The sequence below is a fragment of the Rhinatrema bivittatum genome, chromosome 3 (genome assembly GCF_901001135.1).
Source record: "Rhinatrema bivittatum chromosome 3, aRhiBiv1.1, whole genome shotgun sequence".
NCBI lineage: Eukaryota > Metazoa > Chordata > Amphibia > Gymnophiona > Rhinatrematidae > Rhinatrema > Rhinatrema bivittatum.
This window is the reverse complement of record NC_042617.1, coordinates 499,652,359-499,665,918: the sequence shown is the minus strand read 5'-3', so window position 1 is coordinate 499,665,918 and position 13,560 is coordinate 499,652,359. Positions and strand designations below refer to the sequence as shown.

General features: G+C 41.6%; 1 protein-coding gene across 3 annotated transcripts in view; it reads left to right on the top strand.

Annotated features, from left to right (window-relative positions):
- The window catches only part of PKHD1 (PKHD1 ciliary IPT domain containing fibrocystin/polyductin), a 1,284,809-nt gene that overhangs the window by 195,378 nt on the left and 1,075,871 nt on the right, over positions 1-13,560 (top strand). For 2 of the 3 annotated variants that reach the window (XM_029596114.1, XM_029596113.1), the window contains exons 28-29: positions 9,687-9,962; positions 12,690-12,820. In XM_029596114.1, the coding sequence (XP_029451974.1) occupies positions 9,687-9,962; positions 12,690-12,820 (407 nt within the window). The remainder of the gene's footprint in view (positions 1-9,686; positions 9,963-12,689; positions 12,821-13,560) is intronic. The other variant, XM_029596115.1, reaches the window with a different exon arrangement.

Sequence of the window (13,560 nt, the reverse complement as noted above, 5' to 3'; positions counted from 1 at the left end):
CGGTTCTCGAGCCCGTTGACAGCCACGGGTTCGGAAAATGGACACCGGCATAATTGAGCATCCGTCTTCCGACCTGCGGGCCGCAGGCACATTTAAAATTTTTTTTTTTAAATTCTTAATTTTTTATTTTTTTTTTTGGGGCCTCCGACTTAATATTGCTATGATATTAAGTCGGAGGGTGTACAGAAAAGCAGTTTTTTCTGCTTTTCTGAACACTTTTCTAGTGCTGGCAGAAATTAAAATGTGCGGCTTGGCTGCACATTTTACTTTCTGTATCGCGCGGGAATAACTAATAGGGCCATCAACATGCATTTGCATGTTGTGGGCGCTATTAGTTTCAGGGGGTTTGGCCGTGCATTTTCGACATGCTATGACCCCTTACTGTATAAGGGGTAAAAATAGCATGCTGAAAACGTATGCTAACAGTGTGCTCCACCGGAGTGGACTGTACTGTATTGGCCTGAATGTACTGTACTGTATTGGCCTGAATGTGAGGTAAAATGGAGTCTTTTCTGAATAGTTTATAAAATTTATATTCCACTTTTCACAGTGGATTATATTCAGGTACTGTAGGTATTTCTCTATCCCCAGAGGGACCTGAGGTTATGGAGGGTAAAGTGACACAAGGAGTGACAACAGGACTTGAACGCTGGTTTCCTGGTTTGTAGCCACTGCTTTAACCACTAGGCTACTCCTCCACTCCTTCCACCTCAACCAGGGTGGAACTAGAATGATGTGCCAAAAGGAGATAGCATTGCTTTTAAACTAGAATAAGGTGGAACGCCGACAGTCGCTCAGGAGCACATGTTTCAGAGGAAGGTATCTTGCAGGATACTAATGACAAAGAAGAGTTAAGGCATCCCAACAGAGAGGTTTCAATAAAAGAAAAAGTAGTCAATGTGCCTATAAGTAAAGAAGCACCTGAGCTAAAGGATTCTAGATTATCCCTATTAACTAAAAAGCAGGTTAATACAAACAAAAAACACAACTTGAAATATCTGATTGCCAATGCCAGAAGCCGAAGAAGTAATATGGGAGAGTTAGAGTGTATAGCAGTGAATGATGAGATAGACTCAATTGGCATCTCAGAGACCTGGTGGAAGGAGGATAATCAATGGGACAGTGCTATATCAGGATACAAATTATATCACAATGATAAGGAGAATCAATTTGGTTGGGGGGTGGTGCTTTATGTCCAACAGGATAAAGATCGTACAAGAGTCTAAATGCACAGTAGAATATTTATGGGAAGAAATCCCATGCGTGTTCGCTAAAAGTATAGTGAGAAAAGTATATGTCCATCACCTAGCCAAAATGATGAGATGGATGATGAAATGCTAAGAGAAATCAGGGAAGCTAACCAATTTGGCAGTGCAGCCACGTGAGATTTCAATTAATGCAATATTTATTGGGATTATTGAAACTTCCTTCAAAAATTGGAAGAAGGATCCATCTGAAGAAAATAGGAAAAAATATAAGCATTGTCAAGTTAAATGTAAAACATTGATAAGAGAGGCTAAGAGAGAACATGAAATGAAGTTGACTGTAGAGGCAAAAACTCACAATAAAAATTTTAAAATATATCCAAAGCAGGAAACCTGTGAGGGAGTCGATTGGACTGTTAGATGATCAAGGGGTTACAGGGGCACTTAGGGAAGTTAAGGCCATCATAGAAAGACTAAATTAATTCTTTGCTTCCGTGTTTACTAATAAGGATGTTGGGGAGATACCAATTCCAGAGATCATTTTCAAGGGTGATGTTTCAGATGAAATGAACCAAATCACAGTGAACCTGGAAGATATAATAGGCCAGATTGACAAACAGAAGAATAGCAAATCATCTGGACCAGATGGTATACACCCCAGGGTTCTGAAAGAGCTAAAAAAATGAAATTGCAGATCTATTACTAGTAATTTGTAACCTATGATTAAATCATCCATTGTACCTGAAGACTGGAGTGTGGCCAATGTAACCTTGATATTTAAAAATGGTTCCAGGGGTGATCCGGGAAACTATAGACCGGTGAGCCTGATGTCAAATCTGAGAAAAATAGTGGAAACTATTCTAAAGAACAAAATCACAGAACATATAGATAGACAATGTTTAATGGGACACAGACAGCATGGATTTATCCAAGGAAAGTCTTGTCTCACAAATCTACTACATTTATTGAAGGGGTTAATAAACATGTGGATAACGGGGAACCAGTAGATGTAATATATTTGGATTTTCAGAAGGCATTTGACAAAGTACCTCATGAGAGGCTTTTAAGAAAAATAAAAAAAAATCATAGGGTAGGAAGCGATGTCTTTTTGTGGATTGCAAACTGGTTAACAGACAGGAAGCAGAGAGTAGCAATAGTCAGTTTTCTCAGTGGAAAAAGTAAACAGTGGAGTGCCTCAGGGATCTGTACTTAGACCAGTGCTTTTCAATATATTTATAAGTGATCTGGAAAGGGATATGATGGGTGAGGTAATCAAAATTATTCAGAGATGTTAAATCACATGTGTATTGTGATAATTTGCAAGATGACCTTGCAAGAATGGAAGATTGGGCATCCAAATGGCAGATGAAATTTAATGAGGACAAGTACAAGGTGATGCATATGAGGAAAATAATCAATGATCTAGTTACACAATATTAGGTTCCATATTAGGAGTTTCCACCCAGGAAAAAGATCTAGGCATCATAGTGGATAATACATTGAAATCTTTGACTCAGTGTGCTGCAGTGGTCAAAAAAGCAAACCATGTTAGGAATTGTTAGGAAGGGAATGGTGAATAAAATGGAGAATTCCATAATGCCTCTCTATTGCTCCATGGTGAGACCGCACATTGAATACTGTGTACAATTCTGGTCCCCCCCCCCTTCTCAAAAAAGATATAGTTGCACTGGAGAAGGTATAGAGAAGGGTGATCTAAATGATATATGAGATGGAACGGCTCACCTATGAGGAAAGGCTAAAGAGGTTAGGGCTGTTTAACTTGGAGAAAAGATGACTGGGGGGGGGGTGGGGGGATATGATAGAGGTTTATAAAATCATGAGAGGACTATTGTGGGCAAATATGAATCAGTTATTTACTCTTTCAGGTAATAGAAGGACTAGAGGGTACTACAAGAAGTTAGGAAGAAGCACATTTAAAACAAATCAGAGAAAATTATTTTTCGTTTAATGTACAATTAAGCTCTGGAATTTGTTGCTGGTGAATGTTATTAGGGCAATTAGTGTAGCTGGATTTAAAAAAAGGTTTGGATACATTCCTGGAGGAGAAGTCCATACACTGCTATTAATCAAGTTGACTTAGGGAATACCCACTTCTATTACTGTCATTTGTAACATGGGATCTATTTAATGTTTGGGTACTTTCCAGGTACTTGGCCACTGCTGGAAACAGGATGGGCTGGATGAACCCTGGGACTGACCCAGTATGGCAACTTCTTATGTTGTTATGATTCCCACATTCTAACTGGTGGAGTGGTTCAGAAAACAGAAAGTGAATGAACAGGATATGTTCTGTACCACCAAGGAACTCAGAGGTCCATATTCAAAAAGTTTGTCTGGCTAAGTTCAGGACTTAGCTGGCTAAATCTGGCATTTTAATTGTTTCTCCTCTGATTGGATAAGTTTTAGCTGAGTAAGTTATTATCTAGGGGTGTGCATTCGTTCCCTACAAATTGGGAATCCGCAACATATAGGGCCATATTCGTTGTATTCATGGGGAAGCGAAATGTATTGCGATTCCCCACAAATACAACGAATCTTCGCCAAATTATTCGGCTGCCTAAAGGAGCCAATTTAAACAACTCGCCCACCCTCCTGACCCCCCCAAGACTTACCAAAACTTCCTGGTGGTCCAGCGGGGGGTCTGGAGCCATCCCCTGCACTCAGACCCTCGGCTGCCGGTTTCAAAATGGCACCGATAGCCTTTGACCTACTATGTCACAGGGGCTACTGGTGCCATTGGTCAGCCCCTGTCACATGGCCATCGGACCCATCTTGTGCTCCTACCATGTAACAGGGGCTGACCAATGGCACCGGTAGCCCCTGTGACATAGTGAGGGCAAAGGTGATCGGCGCCATTTTGAATACTGGCAACCGACGGCCCGAGTGCAGGAGGTCACTCCCGGACCCCCGCTGGATTTTTGGCAAGTCTTGTGGGGTCAGGAGGGTCCCCCAAGACTTGCCAAAAGTCCCTGGTGGTCCAGCGGGGGTCCAGGAGCGATCTCCTGCACTCGGGCCGTCAATTGCCAGTATTCAAAATGGCGCTGATAGCCTTTGCCCTTACTATGTCACAGGGGCTACCGGTGCCATTGGTAAGCCCCTGTCACATGGTAGGAGCACAAGATGGCGCCAATGGCCATGTGACAGGGGCTGACCAATGGCACCGGTAGCCCCTGTGACATAGTAGGTCAAAGGCTATCGGCACCATTTTGAAACCGGCAGCCAAGGGTTTGAGTGCAGGGGATGGCTCCCGGACCCCCTGCTGGACCACCAGGGAGTTTTGGTAAGACTTGGGGGGGTCAGGAGGGTGGGGGGTTGTAGTTAATTTAATTTTAGCGTGGAAACGAATAGGAATTGACGTATAAACGTATCGGGGGCCCCCTTGCCGAATGCAGCATATCTGCCCCCCGACGAATACGAATCCCGAATGCAACGTATGGCATCCCTCTGCACATCCCTATTATTATCCTACTAAACTTTACCTGGATAAAAGCCAGTATTTTGTTGGGGAAGCTGAAACTTAGCTGGGTAGCACTGAAATTCGGTGCTATCCAGATAAGTTTATCTGAGCAAATCTGGTTGTGGTCCAGAGCAGGTCTAAAGTTGTTCAGGCACATTTACTCAGATAAGTTGAGACCTAAGCGGCTATATTCAAATATAGCCAGTTAAGTCACAAAAAAATGTCAAGCAAGCACAATCCTCCCATCCCCTAAAATAATTCACAGAAAATCAGCATCTAGTATCCTAATGCCTCCCATCTCCAAAATAATGCCCATCAATCTCACTGCCATAGTGACCTGAAGTCCCTCCCCCATCAGTATAATGCTGGATGCAACCAGCAGTGCTAAGAGCATGCTTCGGGAGACTGGAGGGAGGGGTTTTCTGGGTGGGGTAAGAGGATAGTGGTAAGGGTTATGACTGATGCTGGAGGGGGGATCAGGAAGGGGACTGGAGGCAGCTGATTTATTTTCCTTTGTGGTGGCAGAGATTGGAGGGGGATCTTGGGCTGCTGCTGAGGCAAAGTTATTATTTGGGGGCTTGAGGGGGAATCAGATGTTAGGCGCCAACATTGTTGTGAATTATTTTGGGGGAGGGGGTTGGAGATCATTTTTTTCTTGTGACTTAACCAGCTATATTTTAATATGGCTGATTACCTCTAAAGTTATGTGGGTAACTTTTCCTGAATAATTTTAGCTGTGCCAATGAATATACACATGCTTCCAAGCATGTCTAAAGTAATGGTGCTATCTTAGCTGGATATACCCGATATTCAGCTAAGTTAGCTGGATAACGGGAACCCTCCCCGGAATGCCCCCAGAATACCCCTTTTATATCCGGCTAAATTATAACTGGATAACAACATATCTGGCTATAATTTAGGCAGATAAGAGGCAGAATATGCTGTATAAGCCATTTAGACAGGCAACCTGTGAGTTATCCATCTAAATGGCTTTTGAATATCTCTCCCTCTAAATTTACATTGAATTCCTTCTTTTTCTCCAACTCCTTAAAGTCCAATATTCCTTTAAATTGAAAGCAGTTCAATCCCTCTTAATTTCTCACTTAAATTCTTAGCTCTTCCCATTGGAGGTGGTTAGAAATTGATTGTTACAATATTTAATCAGAACTTAGTCCCAGCATAAATCCTTTTCAAAAATCCTCTTTAATTACTATACCCCCTTAGGCAACACCTGATGGGCACCTCACTTCCCACATTATCTAACACATTCCACAGCAGCAACTAAGTTCTTGTAGCCTTTCCTTTATATCTTCATTGTTTCCTTCTTGTAGTGTACTTTACTGGGATCCCTTTCCTTAGATGAAACTTCCCACATTTCTGTTTCTGTTTGGATGAAAGACCTCACTCTTTGGTGGGTTTGGTTTAATGACTTCCAAATACCAAGGGCCATCAGCTCCAAGTGTAATAAAAATATTAACTGAACCCAAAATGGGAAAAAAAATCAGCTCAGATGGAGGAAGGGCAGAATAAATCTTCCTTCCCTTCAAACATAGGGGATAGTTCAAAAGACAGTTAATGCAAACATAGGGGTAGATCTTTAAAAAATACACGATCGCATACTTTTGTTCGCGCACCAGGCGCGAACAAATGTACGCTGGATTTTATAAGATACGCGTGTAGCCGCGCGTATCTTATAAAATCCGGGGTCGGCGCGCACAAGGGGGTGCACATTTGTGCAACCTGCACGCGCCGCCAGCGCACGCTGCCTGTTCCCTCCGAGGCCGCTCCGATTTCGGAGCGGCCTCGGAGGGAACTTTCCTTCGCCCTCCCCCCACCTTCCCCTCCCTTCCCCTACCTAACCCACCCCCCCGGCCCTATCTAACCCCCCCCCCACCTTTGTTGGCAAAGTTACGCCTGCTGAAAGCAGGCGTAACTTTGCGCACGCCAGCCAGCAGCCCCGCTTCGTCCTCCGGTCCCGGGGGCTGGTCTAGAGGCTTCGACCACGCCCCTGGGCCGGCACCACGCCCCCGGGCCTGCCCCCAAAACGCCGCGGCACCCCCCCGAAATGCTGCGTCGTTTCGGGAACGCCCCCGGACACGCCCCCTCCAGCCCCTTTTCGAAAGCCCCGGGACTTACGCGCATCCCGGGGCTTTACGCATGCTGGTGCCCTATGCAAAATAGGCGCGCCGGCGCACGAGGGCCCTGCGCGCGTAAATCCAGAAGGATTTACGCGCAGGCCTTTTAAAATCCGCACCATATTTTTTAATTTTTTATTTTCCAAATTTCACATAATTACATGAAATGCTTCTAATTGGAACACTGTACATGCACCTAAATAGAAAATTCTCAGACATATTTCCATTTAATTTTTTAACATATAACTTTAAGTATATGTACCTTAAATAAAAGAAATAAGGGGAACAATAGAATTACTTGAGCGAATACACATTATTCATTAATTACAAAGAAATCCAGTAGGAGAGCAACCTAATTACTTTTATGTCGATCCCAATCTGGGAATATTTTGAGAGTGACCAATCAAGAATTCCCTGAGCTGCTCTGGCTCAAAAAATACATAGTTGTTATTCAAATACCTAACACAGCACTTACTGGGATATTTCAAAACATATTGGGCTCCTAAGCTAAGAACCCTCTCTCGCATGGTAAGAAATTATTTTCTACGCTGTTGTGTTATTTTACAATGTCAAGGTATATCCAAATCTGAGCTCCATAAAAAGAGACTTGCCTATTTCTAAGAATCATTTTCAATACATAATTGCGATCTGACAGAAATACAAACGTTACCAGCAATGATTTTCTTTCTTTAATTTCTGAATCTAATGATAGTTCAAGTAATTCTGAAATGTCCATAGATAAGGTATGCCTCTCTTCATTTTCTTCTTCTCGACCCGTTTGGGAAGCGCCGATTCAGGAATTTTCAATATCTGCTTCATATAATTTTAAGTAATTCTAAAGGTGAGATCATTCTAACAACAGGAAAGTTTATTATCCTCAAATTGAGGATTCTTAACGCATTTTCTACTCTTTCCATTCTTTTTCCTAAAGCTGTATCAGACTTAACAAAATTTTGTTGTAAAGTCTCCACCTTTATTATCCTTTCCTTTGATTTTCAATTTTAGCATTGAAAGTCTGGATCAAATTATTATTTATCATCGTTTCATTCTTTGCCTCCATAGTGGTTTGTGCTAAAGTTTTTAACGCTGTTTCAATTGCTTTCAAGGCAGAACATACATTCCCCAGAGTTATTATTTCAGGTTGACCAAGGTTTATACTCACAGTCTGGGATTCTGACTGCCTTTCTCTCATTTCCCGTGTGGTTGCCGATTGCAACTCGATGCCTGCTGCTGGACTTGCTGCCTTCCCCTGGCTTCCTTCTCCTAAGCAGCCAGGCTCTCGCTCAGCTTTACTGCCTCCGTCTCCCGGGACACTTCCTGTTTCCTCCTCCGTCTCATCTTCCGATTGGTCTATCTCCAGAGACACTCCTCGGAACCCACACTGGGCATCGAGCATTGCTGGAGACACCTCTGCTTGAGCAGGGTACAACGGCCTGATCAGCTTGCCGGGGCTCAGTGTGATGTCCAGGGTCAAGGGGGACTGTGTTTGCTCCACGGTTGTCCCCCTAGCGACCAGCCCCTCTGGCGTGCTGGTAGCTCCTGCGAGGAAGCCCTTAATGCGTCGTTGGAGGGGATCCGTCACGGGTGAGCTTGTTATTGCTCTCCTTACTTTCCCCTTCTTTTTTGTGAGGCATTTTCTATAGGTATATTTCGGTAGGAAAAAGCACAGCGAGCCTGCTTCCAACGCGTCCTACATGGCGGCCATCTTGCCCCACAAACATATTTTTTCTCTGCAGCAGGTCCTCTGGAGGAGATATACAATAACAAGACTGCCTGAATCTTCCCTTATGCATGATCTAGCCTTACACAGCAGATTCCTTAATCCATTGCGAAGGGGTACCAAGGCTCTCACAGGGAATTGCCAAAAATTGGCTTAAAAGAGTCCAAAGCAATCAAAAAGGCAGGCAGCCGAGTCAACTGGAGAGCTGACTCCAGAAAGGGAATCCTCCTTACTCTTTTCCCTTAAATTAGGAGAAAAACTATAGAACAAATGCCAGAGAACCCCTGTTCCCACAAAAGCTGAACTAAAAATCCACAACTGATCAACTCATGTTCCAACTAAAAATCCTCATGGATAGATGGTGCTTTGGGATAATAAACAGCTAGTTGACGCCATCTGCAGTATCCACATGGGGGAGCAAAACCCAAACCTCTCTCACTTATTTCTTCGCACCTCCCCAGTAAATTGGTATGCTCTTTTTAGTTAGGGAAACCAAAGGTTGCCTACACGTGTAAGTGGGCTTTTGAAAATTGCTACAATTTATGCCGCTGAATTGTCAATAGGTTTTACCCATGTTAAGTGAACTTAATGCAGGTAAATGGCTTTAAAAAATTGCTTCGACAGTATGTTACATTTACTTGTGTTACTTCTTTGAAAATTCATCTGTTATTGAGCAGGTCAGGATGTTGACGATCTTTGTATTTGTTTTGTCTGCTTTTTGTTAGTGTTGATGTTTGGTACTTATATTTTTATTGATTATGTACCTTCTTATGTATGCTACCTAGGCCCTTGGCTTTGGTAGGTTATAAATATAAATAATTAAATATTCTGGCAGCATACACCCTAAATACATTTGCTTTATTGTTTTCATATTTATAGTATTATTATTTGTGTACAACTTAGGAAGGTATCTCCCTACTGGTGATCTTTGGGAATTGTTGGACCTTTTACTCCCTGTGTCCCTTGATTACTAGCTCAGGCCTGAGAGATGCATATTTCTTTTGATTTTTATTATTAATTAATATTAAGAGATAAATCAGATGGAGGTTGGTGGTTAAGGTAAAAAATACTGAGTATTGATGTAGATTAATCAGTAAATATTTGGAATCAAGTCTTGCATTATGACCTTGTTTATTTTCTTCTTTTAGATGATGGCATTAGATTTGAGGTTTATATCACTGGATCTGGATTTGCTAAATACAAGGATGCATTGCAAATAAATATTCACCAAACAAGCTGTATTGTCACTCATTCAAACATGACAAATATAGTTTGTTTTATGGATGCAATACCAAGAGGAGTATATCATGTCTCACTGCATGTCAAACCTCATGGCCTTGCATCCAATGTAAGTGGAGGAGACATCTACTTCATTGTAAAACCAAGACTTTTAGCCATTGACCCTTCTACAGCCTCAGAAATTGGTATGTATTGAGTGGGTATGGTATTAATAAGGTTCATTGTCTATTCATTAATTTTCTTGTTCACAATTCTAATATTCTGATTGAGAAAAGAAGGTTTCAATAATTAGTTCAGGGCTTGTTTAATCAAGGAATTTCTTCAAATCTATGTGTGCAAAAAACCTTAGGAGTAAATTTTCAAAGGAGTTATGAGCATGTGGTAACTTGGGCAATAACGGTTTGGAAACAGCCAGAAGGAATAAGAAGGCAGACTCTGCCTTTTGTGTAATTTATTTACAGTGAAAGACGAAATGCAAAGCCAAACAATTGATGCAGCTCACCTTAAAATTCAGGTAGCACAGAGACATCACACACTTCTTATAGAGTGGCTTCCTGCTTGTCCGGGGCCTCTCTAACCATTTTGGGCCCTGTCTTCTTATGCTAGGCTGAAGAGATTCTCCCTGGGCCCAGAATCCCTTGCTGGGTTGGGACTTAAGGAGGACTGGACCAGTAGTTGTGGCTGGTCCCTTAAGGTGTTCTTGGGAAGTTTCCTGTAGACTCCCTCACAGAGCGCAAAAGTAGCATATATCGTAGCAATTTTCAAAAGTCCATTTATGCATGTAAAGTCCATTTATGTGCTTAAAACCCAGTTTTATTTATATAATTCCTTTTGAAAATTACCTTCTTATAGAATTAGGGACCAATTTGCAAAACTGCAAAGTCTGCGAGTTCTTTCTGTTTGAAAATTGCCTAGGGAGAAAGCACTCACTGAGATATGCACCTCCTTTTTCTGAAGATACTTTCCCCCTTAAAAGCAATGCACCTAATTTTGAAAATACAAACCTAGGTGCGTTATTTTATCCTCTGCCCTAACCCCGTTTCTGGAAATGTATCCGCTATATAGAGATAAAAGTATATGCCTTGTGGCACACCTTGTGTACTTTTATTTTACTCATCTAGAGGATGGGCAATTTTTGAAAAGCTCTTTTATCGAGGTAAATGGCTTTTGAAAAATTGCCCTCCCTGATTCCAAGTGAAATTCACTGTATCCTTCCTATTTGCAAGCAAGATCTGGCTGTTATTTTTGAATCGAGAATCTGGTGCAAAAAAAAAAAAAAAAAAAGCAGAAGAGAAATTCAAATTTTCAGCCTATCAACAAAAATCATAAGGATGTCCCTGCACAATTACTACAGGTGTTGAGATTAGTCAAGATATCTGAGTATTTAAAGTTTCTTCTCATAGGCACAGATCTGAAAAGACTCTTTTTCTGTCCTCTGGTGGAATTTAAGAATGGCTCTGTTAAGAAAGGGTTTTAGTGACAAATAGCCAGGGTGAGAAGCCCACTGCTAGTAGCAAATGATTTGTATGGAGGCCTCATTCTCCCTTTGTACCCTTTCTCACCGAAAGAGCAGTTAACTTCATGTAAAAGGATTGATGCTCAAGGTTGGATATCCTATTTATGTTCCTGGTGAACTGGGAGAGGACGTAATTCTGTCAGTTGTTCACAACAAACATTCTCATGGTTGCCTGACACTACGGTCTCCAGCTGGTTAAGCACGCTGTGATCCCTCCCACCCTACAAATCATTTCAAGGTGAATTTTAAAAGCCCAGTGCACACATTAGGGGACGTGTGAGTAAGTCGGGCTCACGGGTGCCAAGTGGACATTAAAAGCTGCCCGGATATGCATTTGGCTCCTGCAGTGCGCACATCTCCAAAGTTTTCAAAAAGGGGTGGGGAGTGGGAGTGGTCTAGGCGGGGCGTGGGTGTTTCAGGGCGTGAACCAGAGATGCGCATGGAAATACTAATGTGACCCTGTGCGCACCAAGGTGCCCTGCTGCGTAAATTTACTTCTGCCATAGAGGAGGTGTATGTTATAAAATAAAGAAAACTAGGCAGATCTATGGGGTTTTAAGTGTTGGGGCTAACTGGGGGGAGTGAAGGCTATTAAACTAGCGGGGTTTGGAGGACCTATCTCTTAACTAAGGATGCACTGGGGATGAACTGGTAAAGCTGAAGAATGGCATCCGCGTGCTCCCCTTTTTAAATTCCCCCGACTTATACAGTAGAAGGAGGATTTGTGGGCCCATGCGCACGCCTACTTAAAATTGGGCGCGCATATGCGTGTGGCCAGGCTATTTTATAACATGCGCGCATATATGTGCGCAAGTTGTAAAATAGCCGTGGCCCTTGGTGCGGGCCGATGTATGTGCGCAAATGTGCGCCCCTGATTAGGTTTGAATATTACCATCTTTATTTGTTGACATAATACATTTCCTTTCACATAATATATTTCCTTTGTTTAAAGTTATGCTGACAGAAAAGCTTAGAACGAAGAAAGAAACTCAATGTCCAGAAGATAATTGCATTTATTACATAACTAGCTTTTAGCTACTGGCAATCATATTTTTATAACCATCATAAATAAGAAAAAAAGGTAAAAAAGTGTACACTTGGCACAAAGTTCTGTGACTGCTCCCACAAATTCAGGCACGGCTGTGCCCTCCTGGTACATCTATCAGAGGCACACTCTGTGGATGGATTTAATTGAAACTTGGTAGAAGAACTGGATCCCTAGTAAGAGACTCTCCTACCAAATTTAAGCCAAATCCATTCACAGAGAGGGTCCCTGAAACATGTGTATGTATGGCTGGACAGATTATGGTGACAGCAGTATGTACTTTGCACTGATGAAACATGCCTAAAAAGGAAAAATAACTTCTTCTTTATAATAAGAATATTGGTTTTGCAGGAGGACTATGGATCACCCTCAGAGGTACCAGTTTGATTGGGGTAGATCTGGTATTAATTGGATCTCAACCTTGTCTGCTGAACATGTACTCCTGCAACTCTACTAGCATTGAGTGCAAAGCACCTGCTTGGGTAAAGAATTATTTTATCTGTTTTTTCCTTCTCTACCAGAGCACCCCTTTATTTTTTATCCCCAGACTCAGCTGTCCTGAAGCAAATAAGATTCAGGAGGCAGGTTTGTTTTGAGGAGTTAGTGATAGAGCAGGGAAGTAATGGGTAGTGAAATCAGAATATAAATATTTATTTATTTATTTATTTTATTTAAAAGTGTTTGTATACCGTCTTTACAAACAGTGTTTAATCAAAACGGTTTACATAACTAAATAAAAACCAAATGTAAATAAAGATTTAAATTTAAAAGAACATAAAGATTATCAAATTATAAAAGCTCAAAATTACAAAAATATATAATAAAAATAAAAATCTAAAACAATGAATAGTTTACATAAAAAATAAATCAATATATAATAATGTTGTGCCCTGTGTGATGGAGAAGTAGTTATGTTATTTAGTGTGTGATATATGGAAAGCAGATTGAAATAAATGTGTTTTTAGGGATTTTTTGAAGTGTTTGGAGTTGGATATGGATTTTAAAGAGTCTGGTAATGCTTCCATAAGATTGGTCCAATGACAGAGAATGATCTTTTTCTGGTGATGTCAAGACAGGCCAGTATACACCTGTGGCCTTATACTGCCTTTCTAATTCTCAATCTGCTTCAACACAGTGCAAGGCTGTAAGTTTCTCTATTGTGATCATTTTGTTGGGATGCAGTCCTAGTAAAACCGGAAACAGTGCCCTGAGCTATCTATCA